The sequence below is a fragment of the Sus scrofa genome, chromosome 13 (genome assembly GCF_000003025.6).
Source record: "Sus scrofa isolate TJ Tabasco breed Duroc chromosome 13, Sscrofa11.1, whole genome shotgun sequence".
Classification (NCBI taxonomy): domain Eukaryota; kingdom Metazoa; phylum Chordata; class Mammalia; order Artiodactyla; family Suidae; genus Sus; species Sus scrofa.
The window spans coordinates 29,367,989-29,391,395 of NC_010455.5; the positions used below are offsets into that span (position 1 = coordinate 29,367,989).

General features: G+C 46.3%; 2 protein-coding genes across 3 annotated transcripts; both read left to right on the forward strand.

Annotated features, from left to right (window-relative positions):
* Window positions 747-6,576, forward strand: CCR2 (C-C motif chemokine receptor 2). The gene is given in 2 exon segments (NM_001001619.1): window positions 747-1,072; window positions 4,668-6,576. A coding segment is annotated over 1 exon segment (1,122 nt). The 5' UTR covers window positions 747-1,072; window positions 4,668-4,678; the 3' UTR covers window positions 5,801-6,576.
* CCR5 (chemokine (C-C motif) receptor 5) lies at window positions 14,395-19,914 on the forward strand. Of its 2 annotated transcripts, XM_013981569.2 has the most exons (3): window positions 14,395-14,743; window positions 15,370-15,422; window positions 16,951-19,914. In XM_013981569.2, the coding sequence occupies exon 3, from the start codon at window positions 16,962-16,964 to the stop codon at window positions 18,018-18,020; it is 1,059 nt and encodes a 352-aa protein (XP_013837023.1). In that variant the 5' UTR covers window positions 14,395-14,743; window positions 15,370-15,422; window positions 16,951-16,961; the 3' UTR covers window positions 18,021-19,914.

The window sequence follows — 23,407 nt, forward strand, 5'->3', positions numbered from 1 at the left end:
CAGAGGGGGAGGGACTTGCAACAATGGGGGGGGGGCGGGAATGCAACAACAATGGCCCTTCTTTCTGTCTGCAATTCCAAAAAGAGAAGTAGTCATCAGTGATCAGAGCAAAGATCCCCAATATTTGGAGGAAAGGGTCCAATATATGCCCACCCTGGCTCCAGCAAGCTGTGTACAAGCTGCTCCAGGAACACATGCACAGCTGCCTGCCAAGGTGTGTGGGGTGGGGGTGGGGGTGTGGTTGCTATTGTGCTGAAATTGGCCAAAATTAACTGCAATTGGCCAAGTCTTTCCCTGAAAGTTGCATGCCCTCAATAGACTCCAGAGTTCCAAAAGGGTTAGTTCAGACAGATTCTGCCAGTGGAACTGCTGTCTAGGTGAGGACAGAGATTCCTGGTGCTTCCCACTCCACCATCTTCCCAGAATCTCAATGGTGCAAAACTTCTTTCTAAGGAAGGGAACAACTAAGGACCCTTTTGTTAAGGACATCTCTGATACAAGGCCATTTAGCATTCCCTTTTCATTAAAAAGCCCTATCAAAATAAGATTTCCAACCAAATCCCAAATCCATGGTATCACTGAAATTAGTGCATATGATCACATAAAACATAGTCATATTCCCTTCACCATCACCAGCAGGCCCTGTTAGCATTCATCATCTGGGAGATGAGGTTCTTGTGAGCTTGCTTCATGCAAATTATTACTGGCAGAAGTCAGTGAAAGATTTTCAGATATAGAGACCCACAACACAAAGAAGCCCAGAGTCGTTATACCCAGGAGCAGATACAGGGTGTGTCCGATTCAACCTCAAAGTTGCATAAGCAAGATTTCAAAATGAATTCTACTCTGGAGACCTAAGCCCAGTGTACAATGTTCCTGGCTGGAAAAGAAGAACTACATCACTCTTTGTTTTCAAATCTTTACCATCACTCGCCCTTGTATCTCCGCCTTCTCACTCTGCAGGAAACTTTATTTCCTACTTCTGCACACCAAGTTTCTACCTCCAGTTCTGTTTGGTTCAGTTGCTGAGAAGCCTGACACATCAGTGCCACTTGGAAGAAGCAACAGACCGGTGAGTTGGGGGGTGCTTTTTCCATACTTTATGAATCAAAGGCTCAAAGCATCAGTGCTAGAGATGCAGGGACTGGGAGCACCCTGGGTGTCTGTATAGCCCAGGAACTTGGGGGATGGTCATTTGGGGATAAAGGGGTGGAGGTCGGTGTCTGCACCTCTCTGAATGTTAGAGAGACACAGATGGCAGTGAGGAAGCACAGAGCAGAGTGAGACCCCACCCCCGCCCCGCCCTAGGGCTCAGGTGGTAGGAAAGAGTGTGCTAACAGAGGACAATTAAGAAAGTAGGACAATCAGGCTTTTCAACTACTGCTCCCCTCCCCCTGAATTTTTGCCCCCTGTAGTGCGTATATGTAATAGTCCAGGCCCTGAACCAAAATTCACCTCTTGCCTCAATTCAGAGGCTGAAGTGAGGAATTCACTTTTCTTAGAGGCAGCTTCGAATCAATTCTGGATAATGTGTCTTTCAACACTTGAAAGTGACACCTAAACCAGTGCCCTTCCGCCACCTTGCTGAGTGTCTGCTGTGATATGAGCGAGGTGTGCTAGGGTGAGAGGAGATAGGTAATAAAAAGGAGAAGGTGGCTGGCACTTGAGAGGCCAGAGCATGAAAACAAAAAGCCTAGGAAACACATGGTGGAAATAAATGGTTGGGGCAATTTGCCACCAGCCTCCCCTCCTCAATTTGAATCACCACAGCAAAGGTCTGAGCTGCACATTTCTGACAGGTTTCCTGTCTGGTACTGTAGACCAGCATTTCAGAACCACTGATTCAATCCAAACCTGCCCAAAAAGATGAGGAAACTAAGCCCTGTGGTTAGTTATAGGACAGTCTGATGGACTTGCTGCAGCTAAGGGGTTGTGTGCTCAGTGCTATGAGATGATAAGGATCCCCGATATTTAAGTTTTTTATAAGATCTCCCCCTGGATAACCTGGGGGTGTAGGCCACAGAGGAGCCTTTTTTTTTTCTCAGCAGCTTGCAGCCTGCTAGTTCTCTGTTATTCACTTTTTCAATTGATATTTATTTAGCAGCTTCTTTGTGCCAGGCTGGGTTCAAGAGCACTAAGATATCTCATTGCAAAAGAAATCTCTCTGCTCTTATGGAGCTCACTTTCTGGCGTGTGTGTGTGTGTGTGTGTGTGTGTGTGTGTGCATGTGTGGGGGTGTGGATTTTTAGGCTAAGTGCCAAAGAAACTCTGTTCAAGGCATGGAAGAATAACTAGAAAATCCATTACTTGTTCTACATTCATCTCTGCTCTCAAAGCCAGAAGAGGAAAACCCCTGAGGGCCTTTGAAATTGGTTCAAATTCCAGCTCAGCTATTACTTGCTTTGTGGGTTTGGGAAAAATCATTTAGTTCATCCAAGTTTGTACTTCTTCAGTTGTAAAGTGTACACTTATTTCACAAAACTCTTGCAAGGATTAAATTATTTAACCATGCAAAGTATTTAGCACAGCACCTGGAGTTCATACAATTCATGACTATAATTTTTTAGGTGGATACATTTTTTTCCCCAAGTTTAATCAGAGATCTTACTTAGTCACTGTAGATTTCAGGAATCTGGTTCAATGATGTGAAATGCAAGATCTGTTAAATTGAAGAATGAGGTGTGTGTACACAGAGGAAAATAAATTCACTGTCACTCCCAGGAAAAAAATGAATGTTCTTGAGAACCACGTCAAATGATGTTAGTTGTCCTACTTATTATAATGAGTTTTGTGTATTTTTTCAGAGCCTCTTTTAGCCAGGTGTGACCATAAGAGCTGAAGGTGGAAACATGACCTAGTCTTTGATAACGTCCTTATTTGGAGGCATGCAGCATGCATAGTGTTATCAGATGATAAGAGTGATCTGACAGAGGAGGGGGGCTGGACTTCACAGAGAAGGGGAATTTGAGCAGAAGGCAGTGCAGGATGAAGGGGAATTCACTGGCCATTCTAGGCAGAGGGGCAAGCTTGTGCAAAACCACTGAAGCCTGCAGGAAATGGTGAGTCTGAGAGAAATGGAAAAGGACAGATATGGCTGGAGCACAGGATCTGGGACTGGAGAAGTGATTAGAGATGAAGCTGGGAAGAAGCCATGATGAGTAGTCTGCGCACTGCCTTTGAGGCCCCACCACATACAAATCGTGGGGCAACACCAGTTTGAAACTGAGAAGTGCCTGATACAATTTCAGCTTTAGAGAAGACAGACTGAAAAGGAGCATGGCTAGGCAGGAGGCATGAGCAAATGAAAAGGCCCAGCAAAGCCAGAAATAAGAAGCATAGAAGGCAAGAAAGTGGCAGCTGAAAGTGATGCAGAGGGAATGAATCCGAGGAGTTTATGAGGTAGAACTGACATAGTAATAATAATGTGGAGCATTTTTCTGTACTGGGTGATGCACCAGGCCTCTGTTTCCAAAGCAACTCAGCACAGTGAATATTTTATACATAAAGTAGCTGATAGTTGAAGAAGTAATTAGCCCCATTATTACACAACTTGCAGGCTGGAGGCAGGATTCAAATCTAGGTCTATGTACTCCAAAGGCCTGGCTCCTAATCTTCTGAAGAGGAGGGGACCCAGGACCATGTCAAATCTTATTTCTTAGGCAATGGAGTAAATGACAATTGCCAAAATAAAGAATCCACAAATTGAAGCAATGATTGGGGGCGGGGGTGTTGAATGTGAGGCACCCATACAATACCCACTTTGCCCTCCACTGTATCTCCAGTGCCTGAAAGAGACCCTGGCTCCTAGTAGGTGCTCAATAAATATTGGTTAAATTAATAGATCCATGGGGAGATATGCAGAAGGCAATGAAAAATTCAACTCTGAGGTGGGACTGAAAGGCAAAGCTTTGGGAAACAGTAGCCTACAGGAAACTTAGAACCTTGAGATTAGACAACACAATTCAGGAAGAACTTTGGAGCAAGGGTAAAAAGGTAAAAGGTAAAGAAATGGTGTGTAGAGACTTCTTAGAGTGTGGGTGAGAGGAGGGGACACCAACAAAGAAAATTAAAAAATGATGAGACAAGCACTAACCTCCTGGAAGCCAAAAGAGTTTTAAATGGAAAAAGTCAGAAGGATCAAATGCTTGACGAGGATGAGACTAAAAACTAGAGTGTTTAAAAAATGGGTTGTCATCTCAACTCTAGCACGAGAAATTTTGGCAGGATGATGGAGGCAGAAAGTTGACAGAGGTATCAGAACACTTTGAGTGGCAAGGAACAGAAACTGCAACTCATAATGACTTATTGTGAGCATCTCCTGCAGCCCCCTTGAGGAGTCCCCTTATATGCCATCACCCAGGAATAGGTCACAGGCCTTGTGCCACTGCAGAGGAGGCTGAGCTAGCAAGCGTCCAGCATGGCCAGCCTTATCATGAGAGTCAGGCTCTCTGGGAAGGCCAGGGGTATTGGGAAATGGCTGTGGGGAGATGACTGGTGTCTGCAACCAGGAATAAAGGGAAGTGATGGCCTGGCACACACGCTCTCAAGGAGATGGCTGTGAAGCAAAGACAAAGCCTGGGGCGTTGCTTAAGTGGAGCAGGGACCTTGGTAAGATGAGGGATTGCAGCCATTGTATTGTGCATCATCATTCCGTTCTCTGCTTACAGGGCAGAGGAAGATGGATGGCAACGACACGCTTTCCCGGTTCAGCCACAACGTGCTGCCCACATCTCACTCTCTGCTTACAATGAATATCAAGGGGAACGATGAAGAACCCACCACCAGTTATGACTATGACTACAGTGAACCCTGCCAAAAAACCAGCGTGGGACAAATCGAAGCCCTGCTCCTGCCCCCACTCTACTCACTGGTGTTCATCTTTGGGTTTGTGGGCAACTTGCTGGTTGTCCTCATCCTGATCAACTGCAAAAAGCTGAAGAGCATGACTGACATCTACCTGCTCAACCTGGCCATCTCGGACCTGCTGTTCCTCTTCACCATCCCGTTCTGGGCTCACTATGCTGCAGACCAGTGGGTCTTCGGGAACATAATGTGTAAATTTTTCACAGGGCTGTATCACATTGGTTATTTTGGCGGAATCTTCTTCATCATCCTCCTGACAATCGACAGGTACCTGGCTATCGTCCACGCTGTGTTCGCTTTAAAAGCCAGGACGGTCACCTTCGGGGTGGTGACCAGCGGGGTCACCTGGGTGGTAGCTATCTTTGCCTCCCTCCCAGGCATCATCTTTATCAGATCCCAAGAGGAACATTCTGGTTACGCCTGTGCCCCTTATTTTCCACTAGCATGGAAGAATTTCCATACAATAATGAGGAGTATCTTGGGGCTGGTCCTGCCACTGCTCGTCATGGTCGTCTGCTACTCGGGAATCCTCAAAACCCTGCTTCGGTGCCGCAATGAGAAGAAGAAGCACAAGGCTGTGAGGCTCATCTTTGTGATCATGATTGTCTACTTTCTGTTCTGGGCTCCCTACAACATCGTCCTTCTCCTGAGCACCTTCCAGGTATTCTTTGGCCTGAGTAACTGTAAGAACAGCAGTCAGCTGGACCAAGCCATGCAGGTGACCGAGACGCTGGGGCTGACGCACTGCTGCATCAACCCTATCATCTACGCCTTCGTCGGGGAGAAGTTCAGAAGGTACCTCTCCGTGTTTTTCCGAAAGCACATTGCCAAACACCTCTGCAAACAATGCCCAGTTTTCTACGGGGAGACAGGAGATCGAATGAGTTCAACATACACACCTTCCACTGGGGAGCAAGAAGTCTCAGCTGCCTTGTAGAGAAGTGGCAGTTCGCATACATACACAATCTATGTAGAATAAAAGGCTTCCAGGGTTTGTTGAACAGGACTCTTAAGTCTCTAAAGCAAGTGCCCGGGAACCACAGGGTTGTGTGACCCAAGAGAGACTTACGTCACTCCCTGTAGAGCCAACAGGTGCTCAGGGAATGTTCCAGGACAACTGTAGGCAGAGACTTGGACCCTCCAATGAGCTCATCGCAGCTCCTGGAAAACGTCACTTCGCCTTGTGCTCTGCTCTTTCCCTCCTCTTTACCACTTCTTCGCTCCCTCTCTGATTCTACCTATCTCTTTAATCAATCCCTTTCATCAGCTGGAGGTGGGGGAGAGAAAGGACAGGCACGGGTGAACAGAATGAGGGTGAGGGGGGTCAGGACCGAGGAGGATGAGGCGGAAGTGTGAGCATGGTTGAGCATGGATGAGGATGCAGGTGAGGGGTTCACTGCCCAGCCAGGCACTGGCCCTTAGCTCCGTCTCCTACCATCTTTAACTTTGAAGGCTTCCCCAGATCATGGAGAGCTTGAGAACTGTCTGAACTTTCTTTCCAGGAGCTTGAGTGGGACCCCTGATCCCCTTCTGCTAAGTGCATGACACGTGTCTGCTTTAGGATGGTTTGGCTGTAACAACCATGAACGCTACATTTGAAATCTGTTAAATAAGCGCTATTGTTCACATGCTTCTTAGGCCTCATCCTCCTCTACAAAAATGTATCAAATGTTTGTTTATAAAATATGCCTAATCCATAATGAGAAGAAAAACAAAAGCCCGTTTTGGTCTTTCTAGGGAAAGGGAGGGATGGAGGTAGTGACTTTGAGAAAGGGGTGGGCACTTCTAAGTTCCTTTATCAGAGGTGGTCGGGCGAGCTTGCAGGAGGACCCATGAAAACCCCTAGAAGGCCTCGTGTCTCTAGCTCTGACATGTTTCTTTCCTTCCTGCTGCCCTTGCCCAACTGTCCCCCGTAGCCTTTACCACATAACTCTGCCTATAGGATTGCCCCACCCCAAAAGCCAGTTTGTGGAGGTCCAGGAGAGCAGCTGTGGGGAGAATGTGTAACAGGAAACCCCTCTTGGGGCCTGAGAGAGGGAAAACAGTCACTGGGGACACAGGGTGTGTGCTCAGAGCAAAGAAGGGGTCCACTTTGGAAATCGTACATCAGCCCGTGACCTCAGGGTCAATTACCTAGATGAGGAAGACTGTTAGATAGGCTGGGAAAAAAATGTTTTCCAAACTACCTTCTGGCACCTCATTTCTGGATATAGGCAACATTCAGATACATACGTATACTTTCTTAAGGTAAAGTAAAAATTAATTTAAAGCTGAAAACTGCAACTTGCAATTGTGGTAAAGTATCACTTTAAGAGTTACTATTATGCCAAGCTAAAACCACTGTATTAGTCATAGACACAATTCTGGTGTTTGGCTTAAGATTGTGGAGCACATGGTATGTTTGGGAGCCTGCTGGTTCAACATAAATAGATGTTAATCAGCGAGTTGGAGGTATATGATCTATGGGTTTACTAGCTTATGGTGACATAGAATCTAAATAATATCTGGGTCACAACTCATCTCAACTGTGTTTTTATTCTCTCTGACTTGCTACCAAAAAAATTTTTTGGCATCATCATGAAGACTAGAGAATCATGGATGTAATCCTATTTAAATGCTTCATACTTTGCCCAATCCAAACAGGTCAAATTGCCCCCTTTGGCCAGGGGGAACTCCTAATTCAAGCTGACGCCTAGTCAAAAGTTTTAAAGCCTATTTGTAAAGAAGGGGAGTTGAAGAAGGTCACTTCAGTAAGCAAAGACTTTCATCTTGACTGAGTCAAGTTAGAGTGTACATTTATTTGCATTCCGATCTGATGCAAGCGTGAAACACAGGGCTCCTGGAACCCAGCAGCTGGGGAGTTGGACGTCACTATAGTTTTCCTTTCTTGTCTTATGGCTAGAGAAGGTTTCAGAAAGCAGTGTGATCCCTGGGTGGGGCATTTCACCTTCAGGTACTTGTATTATCCTAATGAATACATTACATTCTGTTTTGATGATGATGAAATGTAAATACTGTTTAAAAAGACTATGACTTGGAAAATGAATCAATGCTCTAACTACACCATTTTTTAAAAAACCTGTCTGATTACCAACCCCTGTGACCTCCTCCCACACTCTGACAACCACCATTCTATTCTTTCTCTCTCTGAATCTGACGATTTTAGATTCCTCATATGAGTAGCACTGCTCCGTTCATGTCCTTCTGGGTCTGGCTTACTTCCCTTAGTACAATGGCCTCTGGTTCCATCCATGCTGTCAGATATTGCAGGATTTCCCTCTTTCTTCAGGCTAAACAATATTCCATATACATAGAGACCACATTTACTTTATCCTTTTATCAGCATACACAGAATTTCAGCTATACGAGGTAAGTCCTCAATGTCTGCTTTACAAAAACAGTCTGCCTATAGAGAACAGTATTGCATACTTTAAAATCTATCAAAAGGGTAAATCTCATGTTGTAGTCTTATCACAATAAAAAAAATTTTTTTAAGCTGCCTGTTGTGTTATGCTGTGGTGGGACAGATTGTCCTTACCGTTGACAACTCTTCACTCCTTCCTCTGCGTGACCTGACACACCTGCCCTCGCCATTGCCACATGACTTGCAGTGTGCCCTCCTGGAGGGAGAACCTCTACCCCACCCATAGGCCGCTCAGCCAACAGCAAGTGAGCAGAACTGACATCTGCTTCATCGCAGCAGAGTCTGAAGTGGTTGGGTGCAGCCTCTGGCTCTCTCTGCTCAGCCGCAGGGAGACCCATCCCAGACCATGGCTCCTTCAGCCCAGGTGCCTGTTGAGTGAGCAGGAAGATACAGAGAGCAGAGCCAGGGCCCCAGCCACACAGAAGCCACATGTCACAGGTTAAGAGGTTCGAGTTTGCTGTTTTAAGCCCCTGAGTTGTGGGGGTGACTTGCGAAGATGCACAAAAGTTAACTAACACATACAGTACACATTGCCTTCGTAAATAAAATTTGGACAAGTGTCCATCTGTTTTTCCATCATGGAATTCAATGCGACAAACACTCCTAGTGTGCCAGGCTGGGGTGGGTATGAAAAGACAGCTATGTTTGTTCCCATGCCCTCAGACCTCCAAGTCCAGGGCTGATGATAGGAAGAAGCCGGGGGGAGAATGGAGTATTAAACAGCACGATGCACCGTGCAGAGCACACAGAGAGGGGTATGTGACATTTTTTGACAGCCCCAAGGAGAGAGTGACTAAATCAATGACAGTCCTGCATCAGAGTAATAACAGCTACAACAGGATTTTATTGCCACCAAGAAACTGCCACTTAAAGGTTGCCAACCATCTCCATCTCTAGAAGTGGAGACCTCAAGTCTCCTTCATTCCAGGAGAACATCTGAGTGGGCTGTTTGAGTCAGGCCAATGTCGGGAAAGATGACCATTCTAGAGGATGGGTATTGTAAGACCTTTTGGTGGAGATGGGACTTGACACAGTCCACCCCATGCCAGCCTCCTTGACCTGTGAGGTTCAAAGCAGTGGGGTGGTTTGAGCATTTCTCAGAGGGGCCCTGCAGGCTCCTGGGAGTAAGCCATCAACATGCCATCTTTCTAATTTGCTTTTTTTCGTTATTAAAATTACTTGACAAAGTGAAATGGCCTCAGGTGAGGCTGGCCAGCAGCAAAGGCCACCGAGGACGGCCAAGAGGAAAACTCACCACGAGAGAAGAGGTATCTGAGCTGGTACACTGACCTCTACAAGGCAGCCTGTGAATTTAGGGGAGGGCTGGCCCTGGGTGTGTTGAGTGGCTGAAGTTGGAAATCTCTCCAGACACCATCACTCTAGCACCGCGTTTATAACCTGACATCCCTGGGACAGCCCTGCTGCCTCACTGCCATGCCTTGTTTCTACCATCACCTGTCTCCAACTCCTCTTCCCTCTCAGCTGCTTCGCGGCCCAGTGGATGGCCTGCCCACGAGTGAGGTGCCTGCCTCCCCTTTCCGCAAGCCCTCATTCCTCATGAGGTTCTTTCAGAACCCCTCTCTTGGCATGGGGAGGGGGAACCCCACCCTCCTTCCCATCAACCCCACCCAATTTTACAACCCTTTCCTGTCCAATCTTGTCTCCTTAGACAGGACGAGGTGAGGGGGGTTGTCATGGTGACTAGGGGCACAGGGCTGATTCTGTCACTCTTAGGAAGCCCTCAGGGGAAGTGTGTGATCCCAGGTGTCAGTGGTTTTTTGTAGAACTGCAGGGAACTTAACACCTCTTTGCCCTCAGCCTCAGGCCATAGTTGCCTGTTCTGGGGCAACAGGAAAAGTCCTTCATAATATCCTGTTATGCAGAGAGCTGAACACAGAGCTTCAGGTGTGACCTGACCCAATGAAGATCACAGCACATCTAGTATACATCTTAATCAGTACATTAGACTTCTGTTGCCACACATAAGGTTGCGTTAGGCCCAGGTCTGGGCACTGATCTGAAAGAAATACCCAAAATGCATAGAGCAGACTTCCTGGTGGAGTTAGGGGGTTTCCACCAAGTCTGGACATATCTCATGAAGCAATGTGGAGGACCGCCTGTACGTGACTACTAGGGCTGATGACTTGCATGGGGCGGAGGACATGGTGCATGGACTGGGGAACTCGGTCATACCAAGAAGGGTCTAATGGACAGACACAGCGGGAGTGGAGAGGATGGCACGGCAGCCTCCCAGCCCCATCCGCCAGGGGTCTGGGGCAGAGGACGAAGGGGCACTGGGAGTCCTGAGACCCCGGCATGACTGCTGAAGCACCCAGGTGGCAACGTGTGACACTGGTTGTTGGGGGAGGGATTCTTCCTATTTGTTTAAGGACCTCTGGTGAAGGGGGCTTTGTGGACACTGGAACTTCCTCCTTGGTGGAGATATGAGAGCACTGACGCTGACACTCAAAACATGCTGTCCATGCTAGGGAACCATGGAAAGTTTCACTCAATGCTCTAATAGCAGAGCTCTGTCACATAGCCTTACTGCATGCTAAGGAACAGAAGAAGCCAGACAGAAAGAGGAGAGTGTCTGTGATTCCATTTATATGAAGTTAAACAGGCACACCTAATCCATGCATAGAAGTCACAATGGCTCCTGCCTTCTGGGGTGACAGGGCTACTCCCTCCCACCTCAATCAGGGCAGTGCTTCCATGGGTGTGTGTGTGTATCAAAACCTCACCAAGATGTACACCTAGGACAAGTGTGCTTTGCCGCTTGTAAGTTACACCTCAATTTAAAATAACAATTAAAGACCTGCATTTATAAGGAAGTTTTAACGACATGAGGAAAAGCCTATACTGAAATCTTTGGCCAAAAAAAAAGAAAAAGAAAAGTAAAGAAAAAAAAGAGCCACATAAAGAACTGGTATGTGTGAGAACAATTAATCAGAAATATGCACAGGAGGAGATGCCATTGCTCAGTGGCTAAAGAACCCAACTAGCATCCATGAGGACACAGGTCCAATCCCGGGCCTGGCGCTGCCATGAGCTGTGGTGTAAGTTCCAGATGCAGCTCGGATCCCATGTTGCTGTGGCTGTGGTGTAGGCTGGCAGCTACAGCTCCAATTCGACCCCTAGCCTGGGCACTTCTATAAGCCACAGGTGCAGCCCTAAAGAAATAACAACACATGGCATAGTGGAAATGAATCTGACTAGGAACCATGAGGTTTCGGGTTCAATTCCTGGCCTCGCTCAGTGGGTTAAGGATCCAGTGTTGCCATGAGCTGTGATGTAGGTTGCAGACGCAGCTCAGATCTGGTATTGCTATGGCTGTGGCATAGGCTGGTGGCTACAGCTCTGATTAGACCCCAAGGCTGGGAACCTCCATATGCCATGGGTGTGGCCCTAAAAAGGCAAAAACACTATATCACACACACACACATGGGAGAAGGTCTGGATTAAAACAGTGTTAAGAGGGACTGTTTTGGGATTGTGAGAATATGTCTAATTTTTTTCCTACTTTCTATTTTTCTGTCTTTCCTAACTTCATAGAGTGAGCATGTGTCAGTTTTATAATTAGACATTTGTTTTCAAAACTAAAAGAATCAGTTGCTATGTTCACAGCCCAGCTCACTGTTGGCAATAATGTAAGAGTCAGTGTGAGCTGCTGTGTGGCAGGGTATCAGCCCACTATGCTCATGCAGCTGGCCCTTGGGAACCCAAGGAGAAGATTCAATGCACCCCCTGCCACCCCATCCTATAAATGATGCTCTGAGTCTCGGTCCAGAGATGGCATGGGGCAAGGTGAGAGCAGCAGCCCCTGGAACATGGGTGCAATGATAAGACGCGGAGCAGCTGTGGAAAGGCTGGCCAGTACCGCACAAGGGGGCTGGCGTCAGACACGCCCCAACACAGACATCAAGTCAAGAGTGGCAGCCATTTGTAGCAACATGGATGGATCTAGCAATGATCATATAAAGTAAGCCAGACAGAGGAAGACAAATACCATATGCTACTGCTTATAAGTGCAATATAAAAAAACAAAAAGGACATAAATGAATTTGTTTACAAAACAGAGACAGACTCATAGACATAGAAAACAAACTTATAGTTACCAAAGGGAAAGGGGGGAGGGATAAATTAGGAGTTTGGAATATACATATACCCACTAACATCTACAAAGCCGATAACCAACAAGGACCTACTGTGCAGCACAGGGAACTACATTCAGCATCTTATAATAATCTACAAGGGAAAAGAATCTAAAAAAGAACATACATCTCTGACTCACTTTGTTAAACACATTAAATTAACATAACATTGTAAATCAACTATACTTCTATTAAAAAAAATAAAAGTCTAGAGTGGCAAACCAATCCAAAGATCATTTCTCACGGGGAGTCTGGATGCCATAAATATCAGAACCAGAGCCCTGCAAACTGGGAAACTGAGAGGGTCAATGTAAAAAGAGAAGCAGAGACTGTGAAACTAAGTCACAGCATGATAAACCACTGGTATGCTGCTGCTGTTGTATCCAGAGCAATGTTTCACTGGTTAAAGGCTGAAGACCCTTCCAGGGTCCTCATTTCCTATGCATCCCTGGGACGGACCCTTATCTGGAGAGGTGACCTAAGGGGGGGGGTCACATATTCTGCCACACTGTGCTTCCTTGTGTCAGCCTATGAACCCTCACTCTGCATTGCCCAAATGTGTCTGTTTCAAACCAACTTGGCCATGGAGTCATTTTGTATTTAAGGAGGGAGCTCCCCTGAGGCCCCCAAGTCTCACACATCATTTGACAGATGAGGAAATGGAAGCTGAGAGGGAGGAAGTATCTGGCCAAGTGCACACAGCCAGTCAGCAGCACAGTCTGGGGGACGCCAAGCCTCCTCCGCTACTCCACACTGCCCTCTGGGGGTGACTGCCCTCAAGTCCTCAGCCACCCCATGACAGACCCACAGACCACAAGGCCAAGCCCTAGTTCCGCAAGGTGGAGTGAGTACAAGCCAACTATTGCCACATACAGAAAAGTATCACTTGTCCATCAGCATCTGAGGGCTCTACCAGTCTATCACCAGTGAACACAAGGCTTCTCTTCTGCCAGCCCAAACTATATTTATGTTACCTACCTCCTGTGAAATTTTATATTCCCTTGTTTGCTACCAGTTTTGTACTCTTTTCACATTCTTCCTCAAGCATACTTTGTACTCTGTCCCTGCTTAACTAGCCCACAAAGGGCAGGCACCTAGGAAAAGCACTACACTCATTCTGTCATTTGATCTTCACCACAGATCTATTGAGTTAGGTTTGTGGGGTGTTTTTTTTGTTTGTTTTTTGGGTTTTTTTATTTTTTGCCCATTTTACAGGTAAGCAAACTAAGGCCTGGAGAGTTTCAGTAACTTGTTCAAACCAAGTCATAATGAGTGAAGCTGGGGGTTCAATCCAGACGCCTGACTAGAGTCCAGTTCTCAATCGCTGCCTCTTGAGTCACACATCCAGGGATGACTGGAACATTTCCATCATGACTCACTGTCCCGACTGTGATTACAAGCTCCTGGCTTTTTCTGTGTGTTTCTGGCTTTCCCCAGCAGTCATGTCCCCCTCTTCTGTAAGCACCAGACATTAGCTTCTCCCTCTCAGCTTCCAGCTTGACGACACTAATCTGCTCCAGACAAGGACCCCAGGGAACCAATTTCATAAGAATTTTATATAATAAATCTAAGAAAGGACCAGTGAGTAACTAAGAATCTGTGTTTATCGAGTGTGTATTATATGCTAAATTCCAGGCAACAAACCCAGGTTGGAATCCTCCCAACAAACCCATGAGGTAACTATCAATGGTCACATCCCACAGATAAGAAAGCTGAGGGCAGCGCCGGGCTTGGAGCCCAGGCAATCTGACAGCAAGAGGCCACTTGCTCTATCCTGTGTTGGCAATATCCACAGGTCTGGGGTCCCCTCAGATCACAAGCCAGTGCTTCTTATTCTGTGGCAGAGGAAAGAGAAGCCCCCAGGGGGCGCTCTTGTGGCTCAGGGCTGGCTCTCTGCTAGGTTCTCAGTTCTGCAGTCAACAAACAGTCCCAAAGTTTTCAGATAAGTAACCAACCACGCCAAGAAAGCTTGGTATGACCGCATTTAGGACTGAAGAAGAATCCTGAACCGACCCTATTCATCTGCTGTTTGTTGCCTGTTTCATGTGGAAAAATTCTCACAGAAATTCCAGGTATCACAGCTGTGGCTGTAAAAAAAAAAAAAAAGAAAGAAATTCCAGAAAGACTGTACCCTTGGAGTGAGGAACTCTGCTGCCTATATCCCTGGGAGAGGACAGACACCCACAAATGCCTGCTGACCTGAAGGGCTGCAAAAATGGTGATTAGGAAGAGTGAAAATTCATAATGACATGCACCAGGATGCTTGATCCAGAGGAAGATGGGCCACATGATTAGCTCACAGGTGAGTTAAAACCCTGAAGCAACCAGTTATTTTAGTCTGCAGAGGAAAACAATACTGGGTGGTGAGTATATGCATGTGAGTTGTGGTAGCCAAGGGGGGATGGCAGGATGGCAGATAAAGGGGTGCACTGGATGAATGTGAGGTGTTCCCTTCACTTTAAAATTGGTTCTAACTGGCTCTCCTGGAAGACAAACAGTAAGGGAGTCAGCATCTCTCATCCCACTAGCCTCCCCCGATAAGCCCTGTGGTCTTATACACATCACCTGCCTCTTGGACAACAGTTCCTTTCAGTAAAACTAGGGCTCTTGACCAAATGGAAATGAATATTCATCTCACTCTAATATCTTTCCATTCTTTCTGTTTTCTAACTGACTGTGTCGCAGGATGAACTGAGAACCAAAAAGAAATTGTGTAATCAGGGAAACTCGTGAATAAACTTTCAGACCAGAGATTTTCTAGTCTATTTAAGGCTCTGCTTTTAAAAAAAAAAAAAAAAGGAGGGGGCTATTCTCTGATGGGTATTTTTGTGTGCTGCAACACACTTATTCGCTAAAACTCCGCCCCCCGTCTCAGAAGAAACTGTGCATTTCCTACTTTTATGCTGTCTATATGTTTGATTTGCACAGCTCAGCTGGTCAGAGGAGCTGAGACATCCGTTCCCCTTCAAGAATCTCTCCCGGTAAGTCACCTCTCAGCCACTCTGTCTATTACTTCGCTCGGTTTGTGTGATGAGTAAAGGCCTTTACAGGAAACCAGAGGAGACATTAGAGAAACACCAGGTGCCCATTGAACTATCTTAAAATGTAATCTTTAAGATAAGGAAAAAGTTAGAATTTAGAATGAGTTTCAGACTGTGATAACATCAAAAGATACAAAACATGATTATGAATGAAAGACTTTATAGGGAACAATGCTACCTAAAAACAAAAACAAAAACCCTCATTTTTCAGAAGAAAGATTTTCAGGGAGAGGATGATTCCCGGCCAAAACCTTGGGAAATTGTCTCCTGGTAAGAATGGTGAAGAGAACTAAAACCTCCTTCAGGGGATGCCCTCTGAACGTGTGCCCAAGATGATCTAAGTCTCATTCTTTCTTTCTTTTTTTTTTTTTTTTTGCCAAGAAGGAAGCCTGAAAATTGCCAAATTAGTATCAAATTACAAATATCAAATCAAGTTTTTCAGCACATTTCATGAGTGATTCTCTTTCTGGCTCAGAATTTGAATGTGAGATTTTTCCATGTGCTTCTCTCAGCCACCTAGTCTGAGGGACCGGGATCTCAGGACTCACCAGGATTAATCACAGAGAGTTCTCAGGCAAGCAGTGGAACTTCAAACAGACCAAGCCAATCAGTGGGTTGCGAAGGGACTGAGCTATCTATCCCAGGATGCAGGATGGGAGATGGAACGTTGGCCACTTGGCCGTTTCTGGGGTGTGTTTGGGAGCTCTCAATCATAGAAGAAACTTCAGAGAAACTGAGAATGGCAGCCTGGACTTTACAGCTAGCTGCTGGCTCCTATGACCGTCTCGAAGTCTTGGGCATCTGCCTGTTTCATTCTGACTACATCGAGGCGCCAGACTGATGGTCCCGCTTTTAGTTCTCTCACCAAGGAGTGAAAGACAGGGGACCACAGCGATGAAGAGTGCAGGCTGCCTGAGTTCAAAACCAGGTGTGGCCTCGCTATGTGTTTTTGCGGGGGCTACTCATCCTCTCTGTGCTCTGAGGGCCTTATTTGCAAAACAGGACAATAACATGACCTGCTTCGCTGGGTCACCTTGGGGATTCACTGAGTGAGTGGAAGTGAAGCTCAGAAAAGTGCTCGGCATGCAGAGTGCCCCGGGAACTGTTCATTCTTTCCAACACACGTGTGATAGTGCTCTGTGAAAGCCTACTCCAGGGAACGGCAACTTCAGAACAGACTGTAAAACAGTGTCAGATCCTGGACATTGTCATCACAGCTTCATTCACTCACGTGGTTGTGTAACAACCGATTTCATCTGCTGAGGTGACGTTCTCCACCCAGTGAGCAGAGAAGCTGGTGAGAAACCATCCCTTACTGTAAAAGTTCACTGTGTGACCCAAAAAGGGAACTTAGTAGAAATACATGTGTCAATTTTTAAAACCTTAGTTGTGTATGAGATGGTTTGCATTCGTGGTGGATCACTAAATACATTCTAGGACTTTGTAAATGGTCTCTTCTTTATTATAGGGTCTGGCAAAATGGATTATCAAACGACGAGTCCCTTCTATGACATTGATTATGGGATGTCAGAGCCCTGCCAAAAAACCAATGTGAGACAAATTGCAGCCCGGCTCCTGCCCCCACTCTACTCGTTGGTGTTCATCTTCGGGTTTGTGGGCAACTTGCTGGTTGTCCTCATCCTGATCAACTGCAAAAAGCTGAAGAGCATGACTGACATCTACCTGCTCAACCTGGCCATCTCGGACCTGCTGTTCCTCTTCACCATCCCGTTCTGGGCTCACTATGCTGCAGACCAGTGGGTCTTTGGAAATACAATGTGCCAATTTCTGACAGGGTTCTATTTCATAGGCTTCTTTTCTGGAATCTTCTTCATCATCCTCCTGACAATCGACAGGTACCTGGCTATCGTCCACGCTGTGTTCGCTTTAAAAGCCAGGACGGTCACCTTCGGGGTGGTGACGAGTGGGGTCACTTGGGTGGTAGCTATCTTTGCCTCCCTCCCAGGCATCATCTTTACCAAATCCCAAAAGGAGGGTTCTCGTTATACATGCAGCCCTCACTTTCCATCCAGTCAGTATCACTTCTGGAAGAATTTCCAAACATTAAAGATGGTCATCTTGGGGCTGGTCCTGCCACTGCTCGTCATGGTCGTCTGCTACTCGGGAATCCTCAAAACCCTGCTTCGGTGCCGCAATGAGAAGAAGAAGCACAAGGCTGTGAGGCTCATCTTCGCCATCATGATTGTCTACTTTCTCTTCTGGGCTCCCTACAACATCGTCCTTCTCCTGAGCACCTTCCAGGAATTCTTTGGCCTGAATAACTGCAGTGGGTCTAACAGGCTGGACCAAGCCATGCAGGTGACCGAGACCCTGGGGATGACACACTGCTGCATCAACCCCATCATCTACGCCTTCGTCGGGGAGAAGTTCCGAAGCTACCTCTTAGGGTTCTTCCGAAAGCACATCGTCAGACGCTTCTGCAAAGGCTGTCCAGTCTTCCAGGCAGAGGCTCCAGATCGAGTCAGCTCCGTTTACACACGGTCCACAGGGGAGCAGGAAATCTCTGTCGGCTTGTGACCTGGCTTGGTTTCTAGATGCAGACCACAGGTGGGAACAGTTCTTTTAAAGAGGAAATTACTGTCATAGAGGGTTTAAGTTTCATCTATCCGTTTGGCATCTGCTCCAAGTATATTATATATTTCAAGCCCACCAATTCCAGAAAGCCAAATCAAAACACACTGATGAAACAGCAACCTTCTTGCCTCCCTTCCACATACGTCAATTTATTGGCAAACTCTGCCTTCACTGCAGAAGCTCAATGTAACAAAAAATCCTCAGAGAGGTGCTAATTGCTGAGTTTGGTTACCTGAACAAGAATAACAAAAGGAATTGAGGAAAGTATTGTAGAGTTTATTATCTGTGTAGGGTAACATCCAGGTTGCAAATGTGTTTAAAATAGGCCCTTCTCTTGCCGTGGGAAGAAAAGACACGCCCATGATCAGTTAAGAAATGGCACCTTCCATGTGGGATCTCCCCTCTGAGGTGTGGTTAATAAGTTCTGCAGATGTTCATGCCACGGACGAAGCTTGGCTGTGGGCAGACGTACGGATGGCTGGGGGAGCAGAGGAAGGATGGGGCTAGACCACGAGGAACCTGGACAGCATTGCTCATCAAAGTCTGAGAGCAGAGCAGGGATTCCTGGCCGGTGCTGCAGAAGGCTCATTCCATGACCGAAGGATGACCTGGAAAGGTGAGCATGCAGGCAAGGAGACCAGCAACAATCTGAGGGAGGAGGCTCGACTTAGGTCGAGGCTGGGGGATGGGAAGGAGGGGTGCATCTTCACAGCTTTAGGATGAGAGTCGGCAGAACCTGGGGCAGATGTGGCTTGGTGTTGAGGGGCAGAGAGGAGTCAGAGAAAACGCCAAGGTTTCAGGCAAGCATTGGAGATGCCCTAAAAGAGACACTGACGTGGAAGGAGGAGGAGGTCTGGGTCACAACAGGAGTAGGTGGAAGAAGAAGGGTCCAGTTTTGTGAGCTGAACACAGCCCTAGGCAGGCAGACCCTGGGCTGAAGGTCACTGACTGCTCTTGCTCCCAGCTTGGATCATGAAGCAAGTCCAGGGGCCTTTGAAACACCAGTTTTAAGAATGCATGAGCCTGAGGCCCAGGAATACTTTCAGGGCAGAAATGAGGTCTAAGTGAGGACTGATTATATAGTTAACAAAAATCCAGAGCTCTGTAAGCACTGAGTAAAGAGGTCCCAGAGACCTGAGGGAAGCCTGACGGACGGGTCCCGCCTCCCCGGGCGCAGCACTATTCCGGATGCAACTATCAAAAGGCAAAGGGAAGAAGGACACACTCATTTGGAAACAGGCTGCCTCAGGCTTTATAAGCCACAAAACATAAAATTCACCAACCTCCGTGTTTCAGGCTGAGTGTGGGGTTTTAAATATACTAGATCTAAGATGCCAGCTCCAAACAAATTTTACCCAAATACTAAGGGACTTATTCATTTCAAGGAGAGGATTATGATATTTTTTTTTTTTTGGAGTTGCGATTTACATTATTTTGTACATGCCTAAGACTATTTTGAGTTTGAGAGTAGCTAAGACTATAAAGATGAAGTAGGGAAACATAGAGGAAGAAGACTCTCAGGCGATAAAGGGGTCAGAATAAGAGGTACTACTGATTTTTCTCCAGCTCCAAAATGTGAAGCTTGAGGGCTGTGGCTGTCAACAGGAAGTAACTGGAAGGGTGTTTTCTTTTGCTCTTAAGGCTGTTGAAAATGCATACTAGACATATGACCCTCACTTCTTGGTCAATTCAAATATTCTGATATCTGATATTTGCGTATGTAGACATAGAAACATACAGATATAGATACACGCATATATATGACATTTTTATGTATGTATAAAGTTACAAATTGCCTGGAAGAAAATATGCATTTAATAAAAACTCTATAAAATAATTTATTGTATTCTTGTTCTTTCAGCTAAGTGTACATTTAGAAAATAGCATGTAAAATTGTGAGGGCATTTTGTAAATAACTGTCTTGGAAAATTTCACACACATACACACACACATACTAAGAATGACTTTTCTAAGTATTTTTACAAGGTGAGCCTCTCCCTGGGTCAAGAACAAATTGTTTTTAAAGATGTTACCAGGAGAGGAAGGGAATGGGATGGACTGGGAGTTTGGGGTTAGTAGGTCAAACTATTGCATTTGGAATAGATAAGCAATAAGCATAAGGAACTACATCTATTCACTTGTGATCTCAGAATGGAGATTCTAAACAACTGACCCTGGGAAGAAGGTTGCTCTTCTTTCATTTAAAAATCTCTCCCTTGATCTTGGCTGTAATTGCAGTGATGCCAAGTGGTGCCCTGTGGATCTCTGTGCACGTGTCTCTTACCCTCAAAGAGGACAGACAGGTGCTCCAGGTGGAGGTGACCTAGCCGGGCACATTCACAGGCAGGACAACCCTGGGTTGCCCCTGCTGCCCTGTCCACTTCCAAAGTGGATTCTAGGGCCGGCCACAGTCCTACACAGAGGTCTGTGGAATGAGCAGGAGACATGGACAACTGGAGCTGGCCCTCAGGACAGCCTCTCGCTAACCATACTAGAAGGACTACCTCCCATCTCACAGGGTGGGAGGGGGCTGGGGTGAGAGAGGAGGGAAGGGCCAGGGAGAAGGCAGGCCTGCCCCATAGGACAAAGACGGCTGCAGCAGCCGGCAGGGTCAGGTAGGAGGGCACAGTCTGGAAAGTGTCAGCTTTTACGGACGATCTATATGCACTTCTTATCTTCTTTCCCTGTGAATAAATGAATCCAATGCTAACATGAAGAAAAAGCTGTCCGAGGTGGCTGTGGCCTTTCCAGGGTGCATCCCCATCAGCCCTCACACGCACTCCTCAGTCAGTCCCCATTTGCCTGGACTCCCCCCACTCTGTGCCCCTGCTCTGCATGCCCCCCCTCCCCACTGCCCACCTTGTCTCTGCTCACCCCTTAGACGGACAAATGAGTGTGAACTCACCATGGCCTGTAGGTTCTGACTCCATTCACTGCCTCAACCCAGAGGCCCCATCAGGGAGGGGGTTTCATACATGCCATGGAGAAAGTCAAAGAAAAGGTGAGCGTCCTTAGCAGGAAGGAATCATATGCAAACTCATAAATGAGAATTCTGCTGACATATGCTCCAAGGTTCTTAGTGGAAGCAGCTCTAAATTAAAATGCACTGTCATTTTCAATTAAATTTATATGTCACTTACTTTCTAACTGAGAGAAGGACAGACTCCCACTGTGTTCATGACCCTTGGCACTAACCCTTCTAATGAAGGCATGACACTTAACACCAGCCACCCTGCAGGTGAGAAGTGAGACGGGAGCCCGAGGGCAAGTCCTGACCTTCTAATTGCTTTGGCTCCTAGTTGCTAACACATTCCTCACCCACAGTCAGAGTATGTGGGCACTTCAAAGACCCACAAGAGTGGACAGAAGAGGCAAAAACAGGCCTTTCCATAGCTCCTGGGCAATTAAATAAAGTTCACTGTAAAAATCTTTCTTGTATTTTTCCAAAACATAGTCAAACTTTAAGATTTTAGATGACGTCATAATTGTGCCAAATTCTCCGTTTTTCTTTTTTGTAAGCATTTTTACAAGTCTAATATTTGGCTCCATATTGGTACGACTTTGAGAATAAGTTCTGTGTCACTGTGATTCCGTCATACTTCAGGAACTTATTTTTGTTTCTTCTTAAAGTGGTAACTAGACACACTCAAATGTCTTTTTCAAATTAAATTCAATGGGAAGAATTTCAAGGCCATTAAAAACCTTGGACTATACTGCCCCCGTGTGGACACTTAGCAAACCACCAAGGGCTTCCAGCAGCATTCTGCAGACAGGAGGGCATTTTTATACTCCGCTATTTAATACTGGTCTCTGCTGGCATCATTCCTGTTGTGAACAAGAAGTATTTCCACGGCAGCTCAGGGTGAATGGTGTTTAAACTCATTCTTGTTATTTGTGAAGAGCAAGAGGAGCAGCAACAGAGGCCACACTGATGCCTGCAGTGAAGGTCCTAGTTGCCCAGGGCCAGTATTTGCAGATCACTGAACTCACAACCTCGCAACAAGGTCACAAGATATGCTGTGACAAAGCAGTTTTCAAAGTCCATAAAATGCCACAAGCCCCTCCCACGTATCCCCTGTATATATATACAACAGTCCTTGCAGATACCAAGAATTTGAAGCAATCAGATACGACTTGGGTGTCAATGGGTTTCTTTTTCATTCACACTCTCCTTTCTTTATCACCATTGTTACAACATGTAATTTGAAACTGAAAAGCCTGTTAAGGATCTACCGTCCCATCCCCTCAGACAGAGCAGAGACTCTGATGTAATAGGGCTGGGTCACAGCGCCATTCTGCTTTCAATCACACATGAGTGTCCTCACTGCATCTGGGCAGCCACAGACCAGCCCCGGGGTGGAGCAGGTGGAGGAGTTCTAATTCCCGCCATACTGGCACCTGTGTTCACGAGAATTGGGCCTGGCACTCATAAGAGCCATGCCCGTGGCCCTGGCTTATTCCGGATGCACACGGGGTCACCTGGGGAATTTTACAAATAGGGACATGAGTCCCACACCCAGTGAATCTGATTTCATCAGCCTGCAACGAGGCCTGTGGTTTTGACTTTCAGAAGTTCCCCAGGTGATTCTAAGCATCACCAAGTTTGAAAACCACTGCTTACACCCTGCAAACTGAGAGCAGATTCGGGAGAGGGTGCCTCTGAGAAAGATGCTGCCCAGCCTGGAAGTGAGTGGGCTCAGGAGTCTAGATTCAGATCCTCGATTTTCATAACAGAACATTAGCTGTCTTCCCCTGGGGCTGGTTTTTAAAGCATGTAAATCTAGACTTAATTGGCAATATAAAATATCTGTTTTCAAGGCTCCAGATATTTCGCTTTTATTTCTGGTTTTGGATTCTGTTTTGACCCATCCATTCCAAGTGAAAAGTAAATAAAAGTGGGATGTCTGGTGCCACGCTGAGCTTGGCAGCTCCAAATTCAAGTGAGAACAAGTTTCTCACATATAAAAAGTCTGAGATGTTTTACAAGTGAATATAGATAAATTTTACTTCTGTTGGCAAAAGAATTCTCCCCCCCCACCCCGCCAACTGCCCCATTTCTTCCTCCCTCCAGTAAGCCCCACCTTTAACCATGTCCAGTAAAGCATTATCCCCAAAGAACTGGATAACATGCGAGTCCCTGTCAACCCTGGGTGTGGCAATGCTAATTATGCAGAGAAATCAACAGTCGTAGAACAGCAACAGTTCATATGTGTCTAAAATTCCGAAGATAAATTCCTCTACTTACGCTTATTTCCATTAGCTAACATTTTCTAACATATAATCAAATCAGAGCTCTCTGTTGACTGGTTAACCTACTCTTTCCTGCAGGG

Excerpts from the sequence above, each read along its gene's own strand:
- CCR5 (XM_013981569.2), top strand. The coding sequence starts at position 16,962 with ATGGATTATCAAACGACGAGTCCCTTCTATGACATTGATTATGGGATG.